Below are 17,558 nucleotides of genomic sequence, written 5' to 3'. Positions count from 1 at the left end.
CCTGATCGCACCTGCGTGGCCCAGACAGCACTGGTTCACCGCCTTGCTGGACCTATCGATGGACCCTCCAATCCCCCTTCCTCTCCACCCAGACCTGATTACGCAGGATCACGGCAGGCTCTGTCACCCAGACCTACAAGCCCTGCACCTCACGGCGTGGCTCCTGCATGGCTGAACACGGCGGAGCTCAGCTGTTCCGCACCGGTCCAGCACATCCTCCTTAACAGCAGGAAGCCTTCCACTCGCTCAACGTACAGGGCCAAGTGGAAGCGCTTCTCTTGCTGGTGTGCTACTCAGGGGGTGAACCCTACGCAGGCCCCGATTCCCACGGTCCTAGACTACCTCTGGCACCTTAAGCAGCAGGGCCTGGCGACATCCTCCTTAAAGGTACACTTAGCGGCCATATACGCCTTTCGACCAGGAGAAGGTGGCCGCTCCGTATTTTCCCACCTCTTGGTCGCCAGATTTGTTAAAGGCTTGGCGCGTCTCTACCCCCCCGTACGCTGCCCTGCTCCTACCTGGGACCTTAACTTGGTCCTAAACAGGCTCACGCTCCCACCATTCGAGCCACTGGTGACTTGCTCGCTCACGTACCTGTCACTGAAGACGGCCTTCTTGGTGGCTATTACATCGGCCAGACGGGTCTCCGAGCTCAGAGCTCTCACAGTCGACCCACCCTACACCGTCTTCCATAAGGACAAAGTGCATCTGCGACCCCACCCGGCGTTCCTCCCTAAGGTTGTTTCTGCCTTCCATACCAACCAGGACATCTTCCTCCCGGTCTTCTTCCCGAAGCCACACTCTTCTCAGAGAGAGCAGCAGCTACACTCCTTAGATGTACACAGAGCGCTCACTTTCTACATTGAGCAAACAAAGCCATTCCGGAAGTCCCCTCAGCTGTTTGTGGCGGTCGCAGAACGGATGAGGGGTCAGCCAATCTCCTCTCAGAGGATTTCCTCCTGGGTGACTGCATGCATTCGCACATGCTACGACCTAGCTCGTGTCCCCTCTAGCCACCTCACGGCACATTCCACGAGAGCTCAGGCGGCGTCGGCAGCCGTCCTGGCGCACGTCCCTATCCAGGAGCTATGCCGTGCAGCGACCTGGTCATCGGTCCACACGTTCACCGCGCACTACGTGCTAGTCAGACAATCAAGAAATGATGCGGCCTTTGGTGTAGCAGTTTTAAATACCGCCACATCTCACTCCGACCCCACCGCCTAGGTAAGGCTTGGGAATCACCTAACTGGAATGGATATGAACAATCATTCGAAGAAGAAAAGACGGTTACTCACCTTTGTAACTGCTGTTCTTCGAGATATGTTGCTCATATCCATTCCAAACCCACCCTCCTTCCCCACTGTCGGAGTAGCCGGCAACAAGGAACTGAAGGGTGGCTGGGTCGGCTGGGATATATATTGGGCGCCATAGCGGCGCCACTCCAGGGGGCGCCCAGCCGACCCGCCTGGGTTGCTAGGGTAAAAGTTTCTCCGACGAACGTGCACGCGGTGCGCACACACCTAACTGGAATGGATATGAGCAACACATCTCGAAGAACAACAGCTACAAAGGTGAGTAACCGTCTTATATTTTGACAAAATATGTAGAATTTTAAAATATTGTGCGTGCACAGAACATGTAATTTGTTGGTGCAGAATTCCCTCAGGAGTAGGACTTTGAGGGTGGGATGTATCTACAGCAGCAGAGCTTCAAGATGGGAACTATGTACACTTGATTAAAACTTCAGAAAACTTGAATCTTCTATGCTTACAAAATAGCCACTGACTTCATGGAATGAGTCACAATGCAGAATTCAGGCCTGTGTCAGTTTTCAAAACTGTAAAGCTTCAAGACACCTATACACAGCTCTGGCTGGTCTCACGATACCTTATATGTCAGGAGCAAGGACTTTTTGCTGAAGTAAAGGCAGTGAGTAGTGATTTTGATAGGAAACAAAAACTCAACTGGAAAAACACTGAAATCTAGGAATTGAAAGAAGCTTTCAATACAGGGATTGTACTTTATTAACAGGTTTTAAAGGACTGAAGATCTATTTTACACAGAATTTGTGGGAACATTCAGGAATCCCATCGTATTATGTGGGGCACTTCCAGCATCCAAGACAGGCACTCTGGAAGTGCTTTCTTTCCTTGAAGGTAAGAAAAAACACACATTCTGCAGAGACTTTCCATTGAAAGAAGCACATCAGGAAGATGCAAGTCAAGTCCTGATGAAGGCTTGATTAGCAAAATCTTTCCAGAAAAAGAAGTGAGATGGTCATTAAACTAGTCTTACTGGTTACTTCCCTTTAGTCTCTAAACAGCTATGTGATATTTGTGAACATGTGGAAGGTCAGGTTGGTGAAAAAATATTAAAGGGCACACAACAACAGGACTAGTAGCTCTAAGGGGAAAAAAAGGGCTTGGTTAACATGGAACTACCATTATGGCCAAGGAATGAGCCTTTTGGAATGGTAATTAGATCAGACTTAGATTAGGCAAAAAGAAGCAGTTAGTAGTTTTGATGCGAGATTTAGGCATTCTAAAGGGGTCCTAATTTTTGTAAAGTTCCAAGCACCTGCCCTCTGGAAAAGTGAGTTTTAAAGTATCAAATTAGACATCCAAATATCTCTAGACACTTGCAAGATTAATATCTCAGTTTTCAAGACCAAAGATCACTGGAGCATCAAATTTGTTGGGTAGATGGAAGTCAGGTTGCAGACTTTATTCTAGTGGTTCTCAACCTATTTACCAGCGTGGGCCACATATGCCACTCTCTGTCTTATATGGACTTCATCCACACAATATATACATATACTACCTATACAGCCCTGAGGATGTCACATGGGCCACAACTGTGTGCTAACTGGGCCACAGGTTAAGAACCACTGCTTTCTTCAGACAGATCCATGGATAATCTACTGTGTTCCATTGTGATAGTGTGGAGATCTTGTGGACAGGAGACAGGATCACAGACTAGGATTTGGCTTTCTTTAAGAAAAGGAATGATAGTGCCCACTTGATTGTTCACACAAGTCATAGCCATAGTGTAGTTCAGAATAAGTGTGTTGAGTTTTTAGGATATTCAACTGAAAAATCAAATCACTCAGTTAACGTCATTTATGTTCAACAACTGATTATACCATGTGCTCTTTACAGCTGTGGTCATACCACCCCCACCCTTCCCCTATTCCCTCAAACCAGGCTGGTATTCTAGGCCAGGATTTACTCAAGTAGCCTGGTCTGGAGTCAGTTAACAGATGATCACAGGAGGGATCTGCTGGATAACAGAAAAAAGACTGGACACAAAAATAAGAAGTTTTTACAATTAAATCATGGCAGTCCCTGACAGAGGACACTAGCATGCCCCATAGCCTCAGAAGAAAGTGGCTTGAAGAGTCCTTATTGGACAATACCCAACAAGCCAGTGGCTGTATTATTTCCTCTCTTCAGGGTGACAATGTTTAGGCTGAGAACTCTTATCACACCAAGAATGTGAGTGGATTGTGGGATGAATGGATTCAGTTACTTCTGCGGTGGGGCTGAAGTGACTGAAGAAACTGGATGGTCTGTCCTGTACTGATTTTTCCCCTCCAAGAAAGTTCTAAGATATGATCTATGTAGGAGAACGTGAAGAAGTCTTTCTCCTCTAAGGTCTGAACCTAAGATGATCAATATTCTGGAGCCACAATCCTTCTAGTACTACTGTTGTGCCAAAAAGCAAAGCTTTGTGTGGGGCTGGAAACCCCAATAAGAGAAATCTAGGAAATAAGAGTGAATATACTGAGTTACAGATGCACCATCTTGAATACCAGAACTCAAAATTGCCTTAGTACATGAGACAAAGTGATCTCAGGGTCTCCTTACTGAAACTGGATTTCCATATATATCTGTAAAAAGCGACAAAGAGTCTTGTGGCACCTTATAGACTAACAGAAGTATTGCAGCATAAGCTTTCATATATATCTGTAGAGTTTCAAAATCCAAATTCAGTTTTGCTACAATGTATTACAAACCTTTTGTTAAACCAGATTCTGCAGAATTAGATCTAGAAGCAAAAAGCTATTTTTAGTAATAGATTGAAAAAAACCAGTGGTACCTTATTTGCATGGAATGAACTCTCAGCCCACTATAGTCAATCTCTTCTTTTTGCTCAAATTCCTTCCATTCATCCTCTTCCTGTACAAAAATAAATTTACAAGCTTACCACCACTTCCACACCATGAGAGAACTGAAAGTGCAAGTAGTACAGAAACTATAGCACCAGTGTGCCAAAAAGGTATGGAAAGGCAACTAACTTTTTTAATTTCCTACTCATCTACTTTGTCACCTGAATTTAGTAGTTACACATCTTAAAATAGTCTGTTGGGATTCAGGACAAGAGATACAGCATTAGCACATTGAGCTACTTTCATGCTGTTCATGATGGATGCGTTTTTTAATATATTTGGAGATTCTCAATTAAAAGTGAGATCAAACAAATCAAAATTACCCATGAAGATGCCAATTTCAACATAAAAAAGTGTTGTGACTGAGGATTAACTTAACTAGATCCAGAATATGACTTAAGGTTCTTTTGCTGTATAAGGCATGGCTTGCCAAAATACATATAGGATGCAGACTAGGATGATTTTTTTTTTTTTTTTTAAATATAAGTTAGTTTTTTCCCTATGGTTACAAAAATTACTTTGTGTGTGTTTCACATTGGCAAGTCATGCAATGTTGTCCCTCCTGACTACAAACACTTGCACTGCCTCTGCTGTTGACCATAACTTTGCCAAGTTGAAGAGTTAAATACAAGATTCTGGTTATTTTATAGTTTCTGTTCAGAACTCCATGAACGGCAGTGAAACTTATGTTAGTTTTACCCTGCTCCTTGAAAAAATTACAAGCAGCAGTACTAGTAAGTTCTGCCATTATTAAAGAATAGGACAAGAGAGGAAGGGAAAGAGACCCCACCCCACCACATCCGAAAGGCTGAAACAGAGAACCAGTTTCATCCTTCCCAGTGTTTTTTGGGAAGGAGGATAACTTCAAACTCCTTGAGACTGATATGAAAGATTACACCTCATATGCAGGGTCTGTAACAGCACCCTTTTTCCCCCCAACAGCTGAAGAGGCATAGGACTTAGTTTATCAAAGCATTATCTCAGGACCCTCTCCTTATCATTTACATCTATCTCTGCTAAACAAATATCTGTTTGACAAGACCTGGTTTAAAGTAGCAATATTAAGAGCAAATGACTTCATGTTACTAGGAGGGTTGCCTAGAGACTTTATTCCTTCATTAAGAATGCTACTCTCCATCTGAAGCACTTTAGATTTCTTAGATTACCTTCTAATGGCAAACTGGCCAGATCAGTATTTTCTAAATAAAGATTTTCCTAAGTCTTTATTTTTCATTTTATTAGCCTTTTTGTGTTCTATTTAAACAAGCCTAAAGTAATTAACTATTCTCTCTATTTTAGGAATGTGGACTGAAATGTTAAGCGTTAAGATCACTAACCCTGGGCAAATTAAAAATGTAACTTAGGTCTCTGATTCCCATACCCATAACCTCTAATCTGCGTTAGAGAACTAACTTCCCTGTGGGAAAGTTATTCTAGAGCAGTGCTTCTCAAAGTGGTGGTCTGCAGACCGCTGCCGGTCCGCAAGCCATCGACTGCCAGTCTGCGGTGAGTTTCCTCATAAGAGCGTCAAATAGGATAATATGGCACCGGTCCCTGGCACATTGGAAAAAAAAATTGCTGGTCTCCCACATCAGATAGTTTGAGAAGCACTGTTCTAGAGGATGGTTTATCAAAGCTTCTTCTGAAGCATCTGGAATTGCCTACTGTCAGAACCAGGATATTGGACTAAATGGAACAGTAGTTTAACCTATTACAGCAATTTGTGTTTTCTCTCTTGCATGCTATCCTTTTCACTGCACTGCTTCCCTACATTCACAAAAGCTATCAGCAATCAAAGCCTTCATTGGCAGAGATGCAAAGGATTTAGTACACATAGAAATGGGTCCCTTCTGGTTCAGAGGTCCACAGGCCACAGCTAGGGAGCCAGGTGGTACACTTTCCAGACTTTCTAAAAGGCTGGCTAGTCACATGGTGATGGATCCTCCTTATTTCCAACTACTAAATCACGTTATGTCAGCTGAATGCTACCCAGCATAGATGTACTTATTTATGAATAGACATATTAAGCTTCTGGGATGCAAATGGTGTCTTTTACACAATTTGTGTTTTCCAAGTGTAAAGTATAAAGGTATTAGACAGGCTTGAAGCATTTACACATTAAAGCAGGATCATGTGCCTGCAGCAAAAGCCTGGCTTGGTCCTTTTCCTGCCATCACATTTCTATTAGATGCATCTGCTGCAGCTAACACCCTCAATTTAACGCTATTAGTCTCCCTCCCACCCCCCTTATCTGGGAACGATTTCGGCGTGTCCAGCCCCACAGCCCTAGCAGAGACCCCCGAAGCAGAGACTGCCTCGCGAGAGCTGACAGGCGCTCAGGGCCCAGCACGTGCGGGGCGGCCGAGAGACGCCAGACATCCACTGGTTCGCTCCCCACCCGGCTGTCCCCGGGCAGCCACGGCACAGGGCTCGCTGTCCGATCAGGGCCCGGGAAAGGGCCCCCGCCCGGCCAGCTCCGCAGCGCCGCCCTCTGCCGGCAGGAAGCCGCCGCCGCCACCGCCCAAAGGAAGCCGCCGCCAGTGGGGGTGGGGCGGGCAGCTCCCTGCAAAGCGCTGGCGTAACCCCGGGAGAGCCGGGTCCCTCCTTCCCTAACCCCCTCCTCCGACTCCAGGGTGCGACGGGCCCCAATAGCGTAGCGACCCCCCCCCCCGCGTACCTTAACCACCGCCCTGGCGGACGAGGCGGTGCTGGCGGCGGCCCCCGAGCCCGCCTCGGCCGGCCGAGCTCCCCCCGGCGCGCTGGAAGCGGAGGAGGCCGAGGATGCGGCGGCAGTAGCGGCGGCTCCCCGGCTCCCTTTCTCCCGCCGCTTCTTCTTGTCCCTCTTGGCGAAGAAGTCGTCCAGGCTCCTCTCCTCGGTCTCGGCCATGGCGGCGGCTGCTCCGGTTCGATCCGGCTGCGGCGGGGCGGGCGTTTCTCTGCCTGACGCGCTGAGGGGAGCCGCCGGAACCCCGAGCGGGTGCGGGGAGGCGGCTGAAAGAAAGAACCAACAGGTGCGGGGTTGTCTCAATCGGCACCGCCCGGCGGGGCGTCTCTCCCCGACGAAAGGCAGTTGGTACCGTCCAACGGTTACCGCTCTCGCCTCGGCTCGAGGAGCCCGTTCGAAGCCACCCCAACGTTCGGAGGCAGCTTTCTGCTCCCCACGTTGGTGGTGGCGGCCGCCGCTTGACACAGCCAGGAACTGGGAGGGAGGAGAAAGCGTGACGCCGGGGGGCGGGGAGAGAAGCGGAGGAGAAAAAAGAGAAGCTGTGCTAACTTGCTAGGCACTCCCGCAAATGGGTAATATTGCGACAGGCGCATGCGCCTAACAGTGTTGACCAATGGACTGAGGAGAAGGTTGCTACTCTGGGCCAATAGCAAACATCTCGAGTATGGTGCTGACGTCGGTGCGTCAAATAGCGTGCCGCCTGCGTAGGAAGCAAACGGCCCTGTGACTGGTCTAGCACAGAACATGGCGCAGGCAAGCTTGGTTGAGTTACTTTTTTTTTTTTTTTTTTGAGAGTAGCACATGCGCGCAAGCAGACGTAGCGGGGGTGGATGAGTAGGGGAGCGGGGCTCGAGATGGCCACGCAGGGAACGTGGGTTGCGGAGACGTCTTCGCCGCAGCCCCTGGTGGGAGGGCCGTGCGCGCTGTAGAGCGCAAGACACTCCCCTGGCTGGGAGCAGGGCGTAGTTAGCGCGGCAGCTGGCGCCAGCCTGCAGTCTTTGGGGTCGTTCCCGGAGAGTTGGGGGAGGAACAGGAGCGTTATCGCGTCCCCGCTTCGGGAAGCTCTGTGTGCAAGGGTGATGCAAACGAGTTAATGAGCCCTGGGGTGCCTTTGTACCTGCTTTGCGTGTAACCCGAGCGGGAGCGCTGGTGCATGGAAGCCTGTCTCGCTCACCCACAGGAGTGGGGCTAACAAAAGCGATTCTCACTCGCCTCCTCGCTCCTATGGCCTAGCCGCAGTTGAGCACAGAAGCCATGTGGCTTGAGTGCTGGCCCCACCCTACTGAATAAAGTCCTTTTTATTATCTAGAGCAGGGGTAGACGTCCTATGGCACGTGTGCCGAAGCTGGCATGTGAGCTCATTTCAGTGGCACTCTCACTGCCTGGGTCCTGGCCACTGATCCGAGGGTGGAGGGCTCTGCATTTTAATTTTAAGTTTAAATGAAGCATCTTAACATTTTAAAAACACTTATTTACTTTACATACAACAATAGTTTAGTTATATACTAGAGACTTATAGAAAATGACCTTCTACAAACATTAAAATGTATTACTGGCACGTGAAACCTTAAATTAGAGTGAATAAATGAAGACACAGCACTTCTGAAAGGTTGCTGACCCCTGATCTAGAGCACAGAACTGAGAAGGCAGGTTTCCAAACCCACGTTCTGCCGCTCCCTGCTAGCCTTGATCTGGGTGGAGACTTTATCTAGGGGCAACAAGGCACGTTCACTTTTGCCTGACTCATGCAGGTTTTGGCTTATCTGGGCTGAGTCTGCCAATTAGTGAAACGTGGAACATCTGTGATATGGGAGCTGGAACAGACCCACCGAGGCTTTGTGTGGGAACTCCAAAGATGGATCTGTTGGGTGGGAACAATTGTTAATTTCTCAATTGGCTGGGCTAGATTTGCACTGCTGACCTACAGGTGAAAGGCTAATGGATAATTAGTGAGGGCCTGAAGCATTCAGATCTCCTTAAGAGCTACTTTTTACTTTTTTGACAATAAGATTGCTTTCTTGAAATACATTTATTTATCCAAGTTCTGATGAAGATCACATGCAGGCAAGGTCTTCCACTTTCCGTAGACACTGGCATAAATATCCCCACTGTGCTTTCTCCTCTTCAGACAAACCTTTTAATAAGTATCCCACCAATTTCTAACAGAAGAATTCTCACTACACTAAAACAAATATTGATACAACATCCAAAACACCTACAAATATGTTTTGTTATATAAAATAATTTCAATATTTATTGCACAGGCTTCACGCTGACATATGTTTCCCCACATATGGACCATTAGACTGAATCCATAACTTTCAGATACATGGCACCAACTGCTTCTATGGGAGTTGCATGAGCATCTGCCATTAAAGTAGAATGACTTTTCCTATTAGCATGGAGGAAGTAAGAGATTCATAAATCTCTACATGAGGCCTAACCACTAGAAAGGGACAAAGATCTGCACTGTGTTAGCATGGATTACCCAAAGAGAATTTATCTCCTTCCATCTGAGAAGTAGTGTGGTAAGGTGTGATAGAGTTAGCTCTGTCATATTAAATGTGTGTTCTATTCCTACCTCTGTCTAGTCTGATGTTACTTTTTCCCACTTGTCTGTTATCATAGCTGTAAAATGAGTGAACGGTAATTCCCAAAGGTAGGAGAAATGATGCCTTGGTTAATAAGAGTTAGGAAGTCACTAGTAATATTCAGTGCAATTAGCAGATGAGCTGGCATTAGACACATGGGCTCTCAGAAGACAGTTTAGTGCATCTTCCCATAGGCAATGCTGTATTGCAGGGTCTTGCTCTCACCTTCTCCCTCCCTCAGAAAATGGTGTGACATATTGCCATTTATAAAGAAACAAAATGTGTGAATGGCAAATCTTGGGTAATACTTGGTGGCCTGGTCTGGGAGGAAGGCATGTCTCCAGATGTGTGAAGGGGTTTAGGGTACCCAAATGTATGTGAAAATTGTGGGGTGTGCCAGAAGTGGAGGTTTGAGGGGAGGGGAAAAGTTTCCAGATGTGAAATTTACTTTTTCTGGGCAGCTATATGTCCACAGGTATGAAATATTTTTGGTATGTCAGGATGAGATGGTTTGGGAAATGTCTCTATGTTAAATTACCAGGAGTTCATGTTAGAAGCCTTTGTTGTAAGTAGCTTAGTAAAAACATGGTGGACTATTGTATTCCATTAAAGATTATTATTATTTCTATAGTGCAATAGGTATATATAGTGCTTCAAAGACCAAAAAAAAGTGAAGTGAAGACTTTGAATTCTGGCAAGCCTCTCTAATTTCTTTACTCCTTGTCCAGTTACTGCAAATTTGATAAGTATTCTGCCTCAGTCCCAAAATTAAACTACCAAGTTTGAGCTTGGATTTTACAGTGGGGAAACAAAACTGAGTTAATAATGGAAATGAAGATGCAATATTAACTGTGGAATAACTGCCACTGTATCAAAACAGGATTTAATTTAAGGTTATTGAATCCATCCATGCGTAAATAATTGCAGAATCTGGGCCCAGTATATTAAACTGAAATGCATACGTAGGAGCCATGATCTGACTAGACCCTCTTGGGGTGTTCTGTGGATCTTTGAGGGGATCAGCATTGGCTTTAGAGTTGTATGTTAATACAGGGGTCTGTCCTGGATTTGGTACTGTTAAAAATTTCTTCTGTAGGTAGGACAAGAAGTAATCAGCTTAATCTTCAGCGAGGGAGACTATTAGGAAAAACTATAAAAGATAGTTAAGTACTGGAGTAAGTTACTAAGGGAAGTTGTGGAATCCTGACATTGGAAGTTTGTAAGACTGGGTCAGAGAAACCAACTGTCAGGAATGGTCCTGCCTCAGTGCAGGAGAAGGGACTAGATTACCTCTCAAGGTCCTTTCCAGCCCTCCATTTCTGTGATTTATTGTCAATGGCTTATTGTTGCAGTGTTGCCAAATTCAGAATTATCTGGTATGCTGTTTGATCAAAGTCTGAAAGTGAATGGAGGGGACGCTATAGACATACTATAGTAGCAGATCTGTTCCACTCAAGTAAACATTGCAAACAGAACCTTTTTTTTTTTTTAATTTATGTATTTATTTATTTTAAGCCAGATACTGAATCTGTATGAACTGGAAATGAATGTTTTTCTGCAACATTGGACCTGTGTGGGAATGAATCTCATTTTACTCTGATAGCTGGAATCTAGTATATATTGGAAAGGTAAGAAGCCATAGCTGTTATCTATGTAGATTGTCCAGTCTTGTTTCTAGCTTTGGGTAGCCCAATGGATTTATAGTGCTGTAAGCTGATTTGTTCAGCCCAGTTGATGAACTCAATCAGTAAGGCCTTCAAAAAATACTGCACACTTGTTAAAACCAGGTGTTATTACTGCTTTCTGTTCTTTCTATATTCCTAACTAATGAACAGATACAATGAAACACATTTTTACTTTTGGTCAATTACTTTGTATATACCTATTTGGCATCCTGAAAATTCATGTTAATGTTTGTGTATATATAAGGAAATATCTCTCTTGAGCAAAGGTAAAGTAGAAGAAGACATTAGGGAAATCAGTTTGCAGGAGAACATAAGTAATTGAAGAGAGAGTGGGAAAGCACCGTTGTCAAAAATGGCATTGGTTTAAAATAGGAAAAGCATTTTTTCTTAGATATATAAGTGCATTGGCCTAGTAGAAAATGTGTATTGCACACAAGCCTGCTCTTTAGGAAATCCCTTTTTTGTTAAAAAATGCAGGGACACTGATACTAAAATGTTCAGCCTCCAATGGAAAAATTAAGAGCTGGAAATAAATAAGAATGAGTCTGTGCTTCAAAATGTGTTGTCAGATGTTTTGGAACTCAGCACATTTTGAAGACCAGGATAAAACTATCCGCAATGGAGATAAACCTTAACATGGTGCACTTTTAATCATGTAAAATTATTACTGTATGTTACGTTTATTAGTCTGCCATAACCAGAAGCATCTGCTGCTTACGTGCTAACCAGAACCAAAATTATCTGTCAAATATTGGTAGCAATATTTATATTCCTATTTTTAGCCCCACTCCTCACCCTTGGATCCTTGGCCATATAGTGCCTGGAACACACTGTGGGCAATATGGAAAAGATAATGCAGTCTGGGGAAACTCTGTATCACCCCCAACTTGCCCACACTTCCCTCCAGCCTACCTACTCATTGCCCCTTTCCTGAACCACAGTGAAAGCGCTACTGAATCAGTGGTAGGTAACAGGGTCATGGAGACAGCCCCTGTCTGGAGACAGCCCCTTCTGCACAGAAGAAGGTAGATCTGCTTGTGGAGGACTCATCAGGTGGATGCACAAGGTCTGTATGATTTGGCCTTATCTTTCTTTAGACTCATCTAGTACCTGGGTGAATTAGGGGTTTTAAAGCTTAAAATCTATGACTGACTACATAATTGTAGAAAGCCAAACCTCACCAGAATTTTCTGCATGGTCCCCTATTACTGTCACTCTTCACTGTTATCAGGATTTCTCCATACTCCTTATTGACTGTAGTGAGCAGCTTATGGGAATGTGGACTTTTCCTGCTCATGCCTTTGGCCAAGTACTCTTAGACCAGGTACCTTTTGTCCTATTTCCTGCTCTCATGAGAGGTCAAAAACATGTGTTCCTTATGATCAAGAATGATTTGCAATAGATACTCAAGTGACAGTAGCACTAAAAATAACTCAGTCATTTTAAAATATAAAACAGAAAATTGAAGGGTACAAATCATATCTAGTCTAAAAAAATCTTGTGCTAACAGTTTGCTGTGGTTTAAGCCAAAGAATCAGATCCTTACATTTTTAGAGTCAGGAGATTGTCAAGCTGACAGGCTATTTCTGTGTCACTCTCCCTCTCAGAGATCAAGTAGCTCTTCCTCTTTCCCAGTGAAATTCTTTGCTGTTACACCCTTAGCTGCCAAGTTTACATTAAGTAACAGCACCATTGCTGCTGAGGCTTTCTAACTAGTTTCTAAGACTTGTCAAAGTTATTCTCGTATATGAATCATACAATGCTGCTCTTAGATTTCTATATATTATTAGTGGTGACAATCTGTGTGCTTAGCTTAGAGGGCTTGATTCTGTGCAGGGCAGGTGCTGAGGGTTGTATAGGTTAAAAGTTATGAGCAGAACAAGGGAGCACTGGGGCATCTGATGTGATATTGAGAGCACTGTTGAAAGGCTGCCAAATTACTTCTGTCTTGTAGACAGATTAAGGCCCATTCAGGGAACAAATAGCTAAATAACTTATTAGATCATCCTGAAGTCCATTGCTCCCCAGGTGCACGCATGCTCCCCAGCCCTTTATGGCCTTGTCTGTTTACAAGGAAGAGAGAGATTATGCAAGAGGCTTGACACTTAACTGCTCAGTGTGGAGGAATACACCTGCTGCTTGACCTTATTTGTGCCAATGCATGACTTTCACTTTTACTCATAGTGAGTTTGCACATCCTGCAGTGCACTGTGCAATGACTTGCAGATTCAACAGTGAAATGGTCCAAGCTGGCAATCGGTTTCCATGCAGCACATTTTCCTTCAACTTTCATGGTAAATAAACTGGTATTGTCTTCTATATTGCCACTAAAGAAAGTGCTGCACCTGATCCTGAGATACCGAAATGCAGATCATTTGGCAATTATTGATAAACAACACCACTCTGTTACCAGGGCTAATATGAAACTGATGCCTCTCTGCTTCTTTTGTGTCATTCCTCTCTTGCAAACACAATATCATAAAGCAGTGGAATGGTCCTTGATTAGAGATTTAATACATGTTAGGAACATGGTACTGATAGCTGCTTCAGCTGCTAAATCTGGAACTGACTCAGCAGAAACCAAAGAAAACAGTAGCACCGCTTTACTGAGGCATAATCTGTTGAGGCCTAGATGCTAGGATGGAATGGGTTATGCTTTACTGTCATATACTGGACTTACCCACAAGGACCTAGACCCCAGGTTCCAGCCTGAACCTGGAAATCTGCATACCAATGAAAAGGGCCTATAGCCTGAGCTCAAGTTGGCTGTCTTGGGCCAGCCATAGATTTTTCTTTCAGTGTAGATATACCCAAAGTCTCTGCAAGAACTGAGAATAGACTACCATCTCGAGACTCCTATTGCAGTGTTTTAACAATAAAACCATACTTTTTCTGCATCCTTGGCTTTCTGTCTTCGTCTCATCCCTTTGTTAAATGGTGATACCACCTTAGTAAACTGCTTGGATACTCCCAAATCACAGGCACAAAATAAATAGAGCTTGAACACTTTGCCAGATAACAACTACTAGCCAGAGGACTATATGTACTAGACAGCGTCTATTTAAAACAAACAAACAAAAATACCAGAAAGACAGAGCACTAGCAAGATCCAAGGGCAATGCCCTAGTGAAGTCCCTCACAGCTGTTCAGAAGTAGTAATTCACTGGGATTCCTGCCAGGGGTTGTCATTTGAATCTGCTTGAGGGCTTCATCCTTCATATCAGCCTCTGGCTATTAGGTGTTTGATACAATTTCAGACCCTCACAGTTGGAAGGAAGAAGTTTTCTTGCTTGTTCCCCCTAGCCAAGAGTTATCTGAATGTACTTAATGATGGAGAAATGTGTTTTGTTAAGGTCTAAAGTTTTATGAGGAGGGTAATTACACAATTATAGTTTGAAGTCTTCTAGGGATTTTTTAACATTATTTTTTAGTAAAAGACTGTAAAATCAATCCACTAATAACACTGATGTGCTCAGATTTACACAGTAGGATTTTACACTAGCCCATATTTTGGAAACTGCAATAGAAGGAAAGTTGAAAATGAGAAAGTTAATGGAAATAATGATTCTTTAAAAAACAGTTTGAAACACATCCTAGTTGAAAAATGTAGGTCTTTATCTAACATAACAGTTGCTAGAATGGAGAGTTGGGGTAAAAGTGACCCGGGCAGTGACCCGGACATTTAAGAAGCCAAAGTCAGCAGCCAGTTTTGAAAATTTTCCCTGTAATTTGCCTGAGCCCTCAGTTCCCCATCTCTAAACATTCCCTATAAACCACTTGTATTGTGAGAATAATTCATTATTATTTGTATGGCACTCAGATACTCTGGTGATGAATACCATAAAAATACTACAGATAGTTTTATCCAGAAATACAGTAACTGTTTTCTAATGCGCTTCATAGGATATAACTTTGTTTAAAAGAGCCTGTTATACTACATGGCACACATCTGGGAGACTATTTTGATTAGCTCTTGGTCTTTATTAAGGGAAGAGAGGATCCCAGGAAGTTCAACAAAAAAACCTGGGAGAACCCTGACTGTAAGTATTAAAGTTAAGGAAGGTAGAACACACATGTTTTTCAACCAACTGTTGCAATTCCAAAGAAAAAATATCTTATTGGGAAAATAATTTATATTTTACATTACAGTTCAAAACCAGATCCAAGGTATGCCAGATCATTTGAACCTAAAATCCAAGCCCACATTGAAAAAAGACCTCTGGAAGATTCCCTATTTCACATAAAATACTCAACTCTTAAAATAAATGGAAGTAGAAGACCCAAGATCCTGCTTATCATAATATGTGTATAAACTCATAATTTCACAAGGATTATCTCTGACAGTGAAGTTAACTATCCTGATGTGAAACTATTTTTGTAGACAGTGCCTTTTCATACCTATTAATGAAGCATCATTAGAAACATCAAGGAAATGCTGCAAGAATTAGTAGCACCAGTATGATGTACCCTTCCTGCCAATAGATTATTCATTTAATGATTTAAACCAGCTGCTCACTGTAATTATAGCACATAAAAGGCAACTGCCACTCTCGCCCTAGTAATAGTCTGGTATATGAAAACGAAAAAGTGACTTGTAAATTCAGTCTTCTTCCTCATATTGCAGAGAGAATCTATTAATCCTGGAAACTCACTGTATCTCAAGTTGACAAACCACTTTGATTGGCTCTTGGTCTTTGCTTGACAACTGGCCTATTTGATAGCTCTTATACGTTAAGGATTCATGCCAGGCCTGTTTTCTGTACTGTTATTTGTTGAAGCCAAAAAGAAACCAATCCCAGACAACATCTGTTTTAAGTCAAGCAGTGGACACACTATCTGGTCTGCTGTGTACCAGTTTGTGTATAATTATTTATACTGTAGCAGCACTCTCAATTTCTGAGGTGCTGTACAAACATGTAGGAAGACACAGTCCCCGTTCTGAAAATTTTACACTCTTAATCAGAAAAGGAATATACAAATGTCACGTGAAATGGATACAACATACAAGCATGGGCAGTATGTAATGGAGGCTGGGGAAGCTAACGCTCCCTACCGTGGCCCTGGGACCATGGCTGGTGCTTGGGGCTCCTCTGGGCAGCTGAGGCTTGGGCAGGGAGGCTTGGCTGGAGTTTGGGGCAGTTTGGGCAGGGATCAGGGTGGCTTGGGCAGGCCAGCCCATGTTCCTCCAGCTGTGGTGCGGGGCTCTGGGCTCCTCTGGCACTGATGGGCAAGAGAGGGGCAGGACGAGGCCCCAGGCAGAAAGGGGTGGGGGGCTAGCTTCCACGAACAGGGGGTTTATGCACTGCCCACGCATACAAGCTCTTTTTTGTTGCATTTAATGAGGCATAAAGTCATTTCCCATATACTCCTCTATCTAGCCATTTCTTGACCAAATCTTGTGGGCCTCACAATTGAAATGGGTCTTAATGAGAGATTAAATGAGAGGTTGTTTTATGGACTATCTCAAGAAGGGTGTTGCATGCCTAGGGGGTCGGTGTAGAGGAAAGGTTAAGACAGTGTTGAGAGAAGCACATTAACAGGGTATTAAGGCTGGCATCACTGCTGATGAAGTATAATAAATCTAGAGTTAATTTGTTTATTCTCATCCATTTAAGGGTCTTTGTACCTTTTGTTAGATATTTAATTAAAAAAAAGAAAAATGTCTTCAGACTGTGACTCTTTGAATGTATCCTATTTCTTAGCACCCTTTGATTTCATGTAATGACATATCAAAATATCCTGAAGCAGATACATGCCAAGCGTTTATTTCTTATCTTGTTGTTTATATTGTAAAGCCCTAATCCAGCAAACACATATGTGTTTAGCTTTACTCATATGAAGGGATTACTCTCACAAATAAAAGTTCATCGTATGCATATGAGTTTGCAGGAGTAGGGCCAAAGTTTTATATTTCTCTGATTATATAGTAACTGCTTGAACATTTTACAGAGTATATAACAATATTACAAATACAATAAAATGAGAAAATTAAAATATAAAAAGGAAGACTAAATAGTAGAGGTGATTGGCAATAGTATGCAGATTGCTTTACTGCAAAATCCAGTTCAGATATGCTCCAGGTCAGTTACTGCAATTGACTAGTGGCATATGAGAAAAGTTAGTGATCTAGGCCCAATTGCTGCAAGGTGGTCATATCACAAAACAAACCACCACACTTGCACTAATTACCACTCTTGTTAGCAGAAAGGCCAAAAATTGAAGGAGCATTGAAAATGAGTTACCTTCTTTTGTCTTAGGAGAAGTTTCCTCTGGAAGAAAACTAAGGTACATTTTCAGGATGATGTGGGAAAGCTTGTATTGCTGCTGCCTAAGTTTTACCTACTGTAAAACTAATTGTATCAAGTTAATTTCATGCTTTATCAGCCTCA

General features: G+C 43.6%; 1 protein-coding gene across 5 annotated transcripts in view; it reads right to left on the bottom strand.

Moving 5' to 3' along the window:
• The window catches only part of CDV3 (CDV3 homolog), a 29,896-nt gene extending 22,432 nt beyond the window's left edge, over nt 1-7,464 (bottom strand). For 4 of the 5 annotated variants that reach the window (XM_030551131.1, XM_030551132.1, XM_030551128.1 and 1 more), the window contains exons 1-2: nt 6,846-7,464; nt 4,099-4,178 (exon numbers count right to left, since the gene is read on the bottom strand). In XM_030551131.1, the coding sequence (XP_030406991.1) occupies nt 4,099-4,178; nt 6,846-7,055 (290 nt within the window). In that variant the 5' untranslated portion in view covers nt 7,056-7,464. The remainder of the gene's footprint in view (nt 1-4,098; nt 4,179-6,845) is intronic. The other variant, XM_030551133.1, reaches the window with a different exon arrangement.
• Between the last annotated feature and the right edge of the window lie 10,094 nt (nt 7,465-17,558).

Source organism: Gopherus evgoodei, chromosome 2 (genome assembly GCF_007399415.2).
Source record: "Gopherus evgoodei ecotype Sinaloan lineage chromosome 2, rGopEvg1_v1.p, whole genome shotgun sequence".
NCBI classification, from domain to species: domain Eukaryota; kingdom Metazoa; phylum Chordata; order Testudines; family Testudinidae; genus Gopherus; species Gopherus evgoodei.
This window is presented reverse-complemented; position numbering and strand designations above follow the sequence as displayed.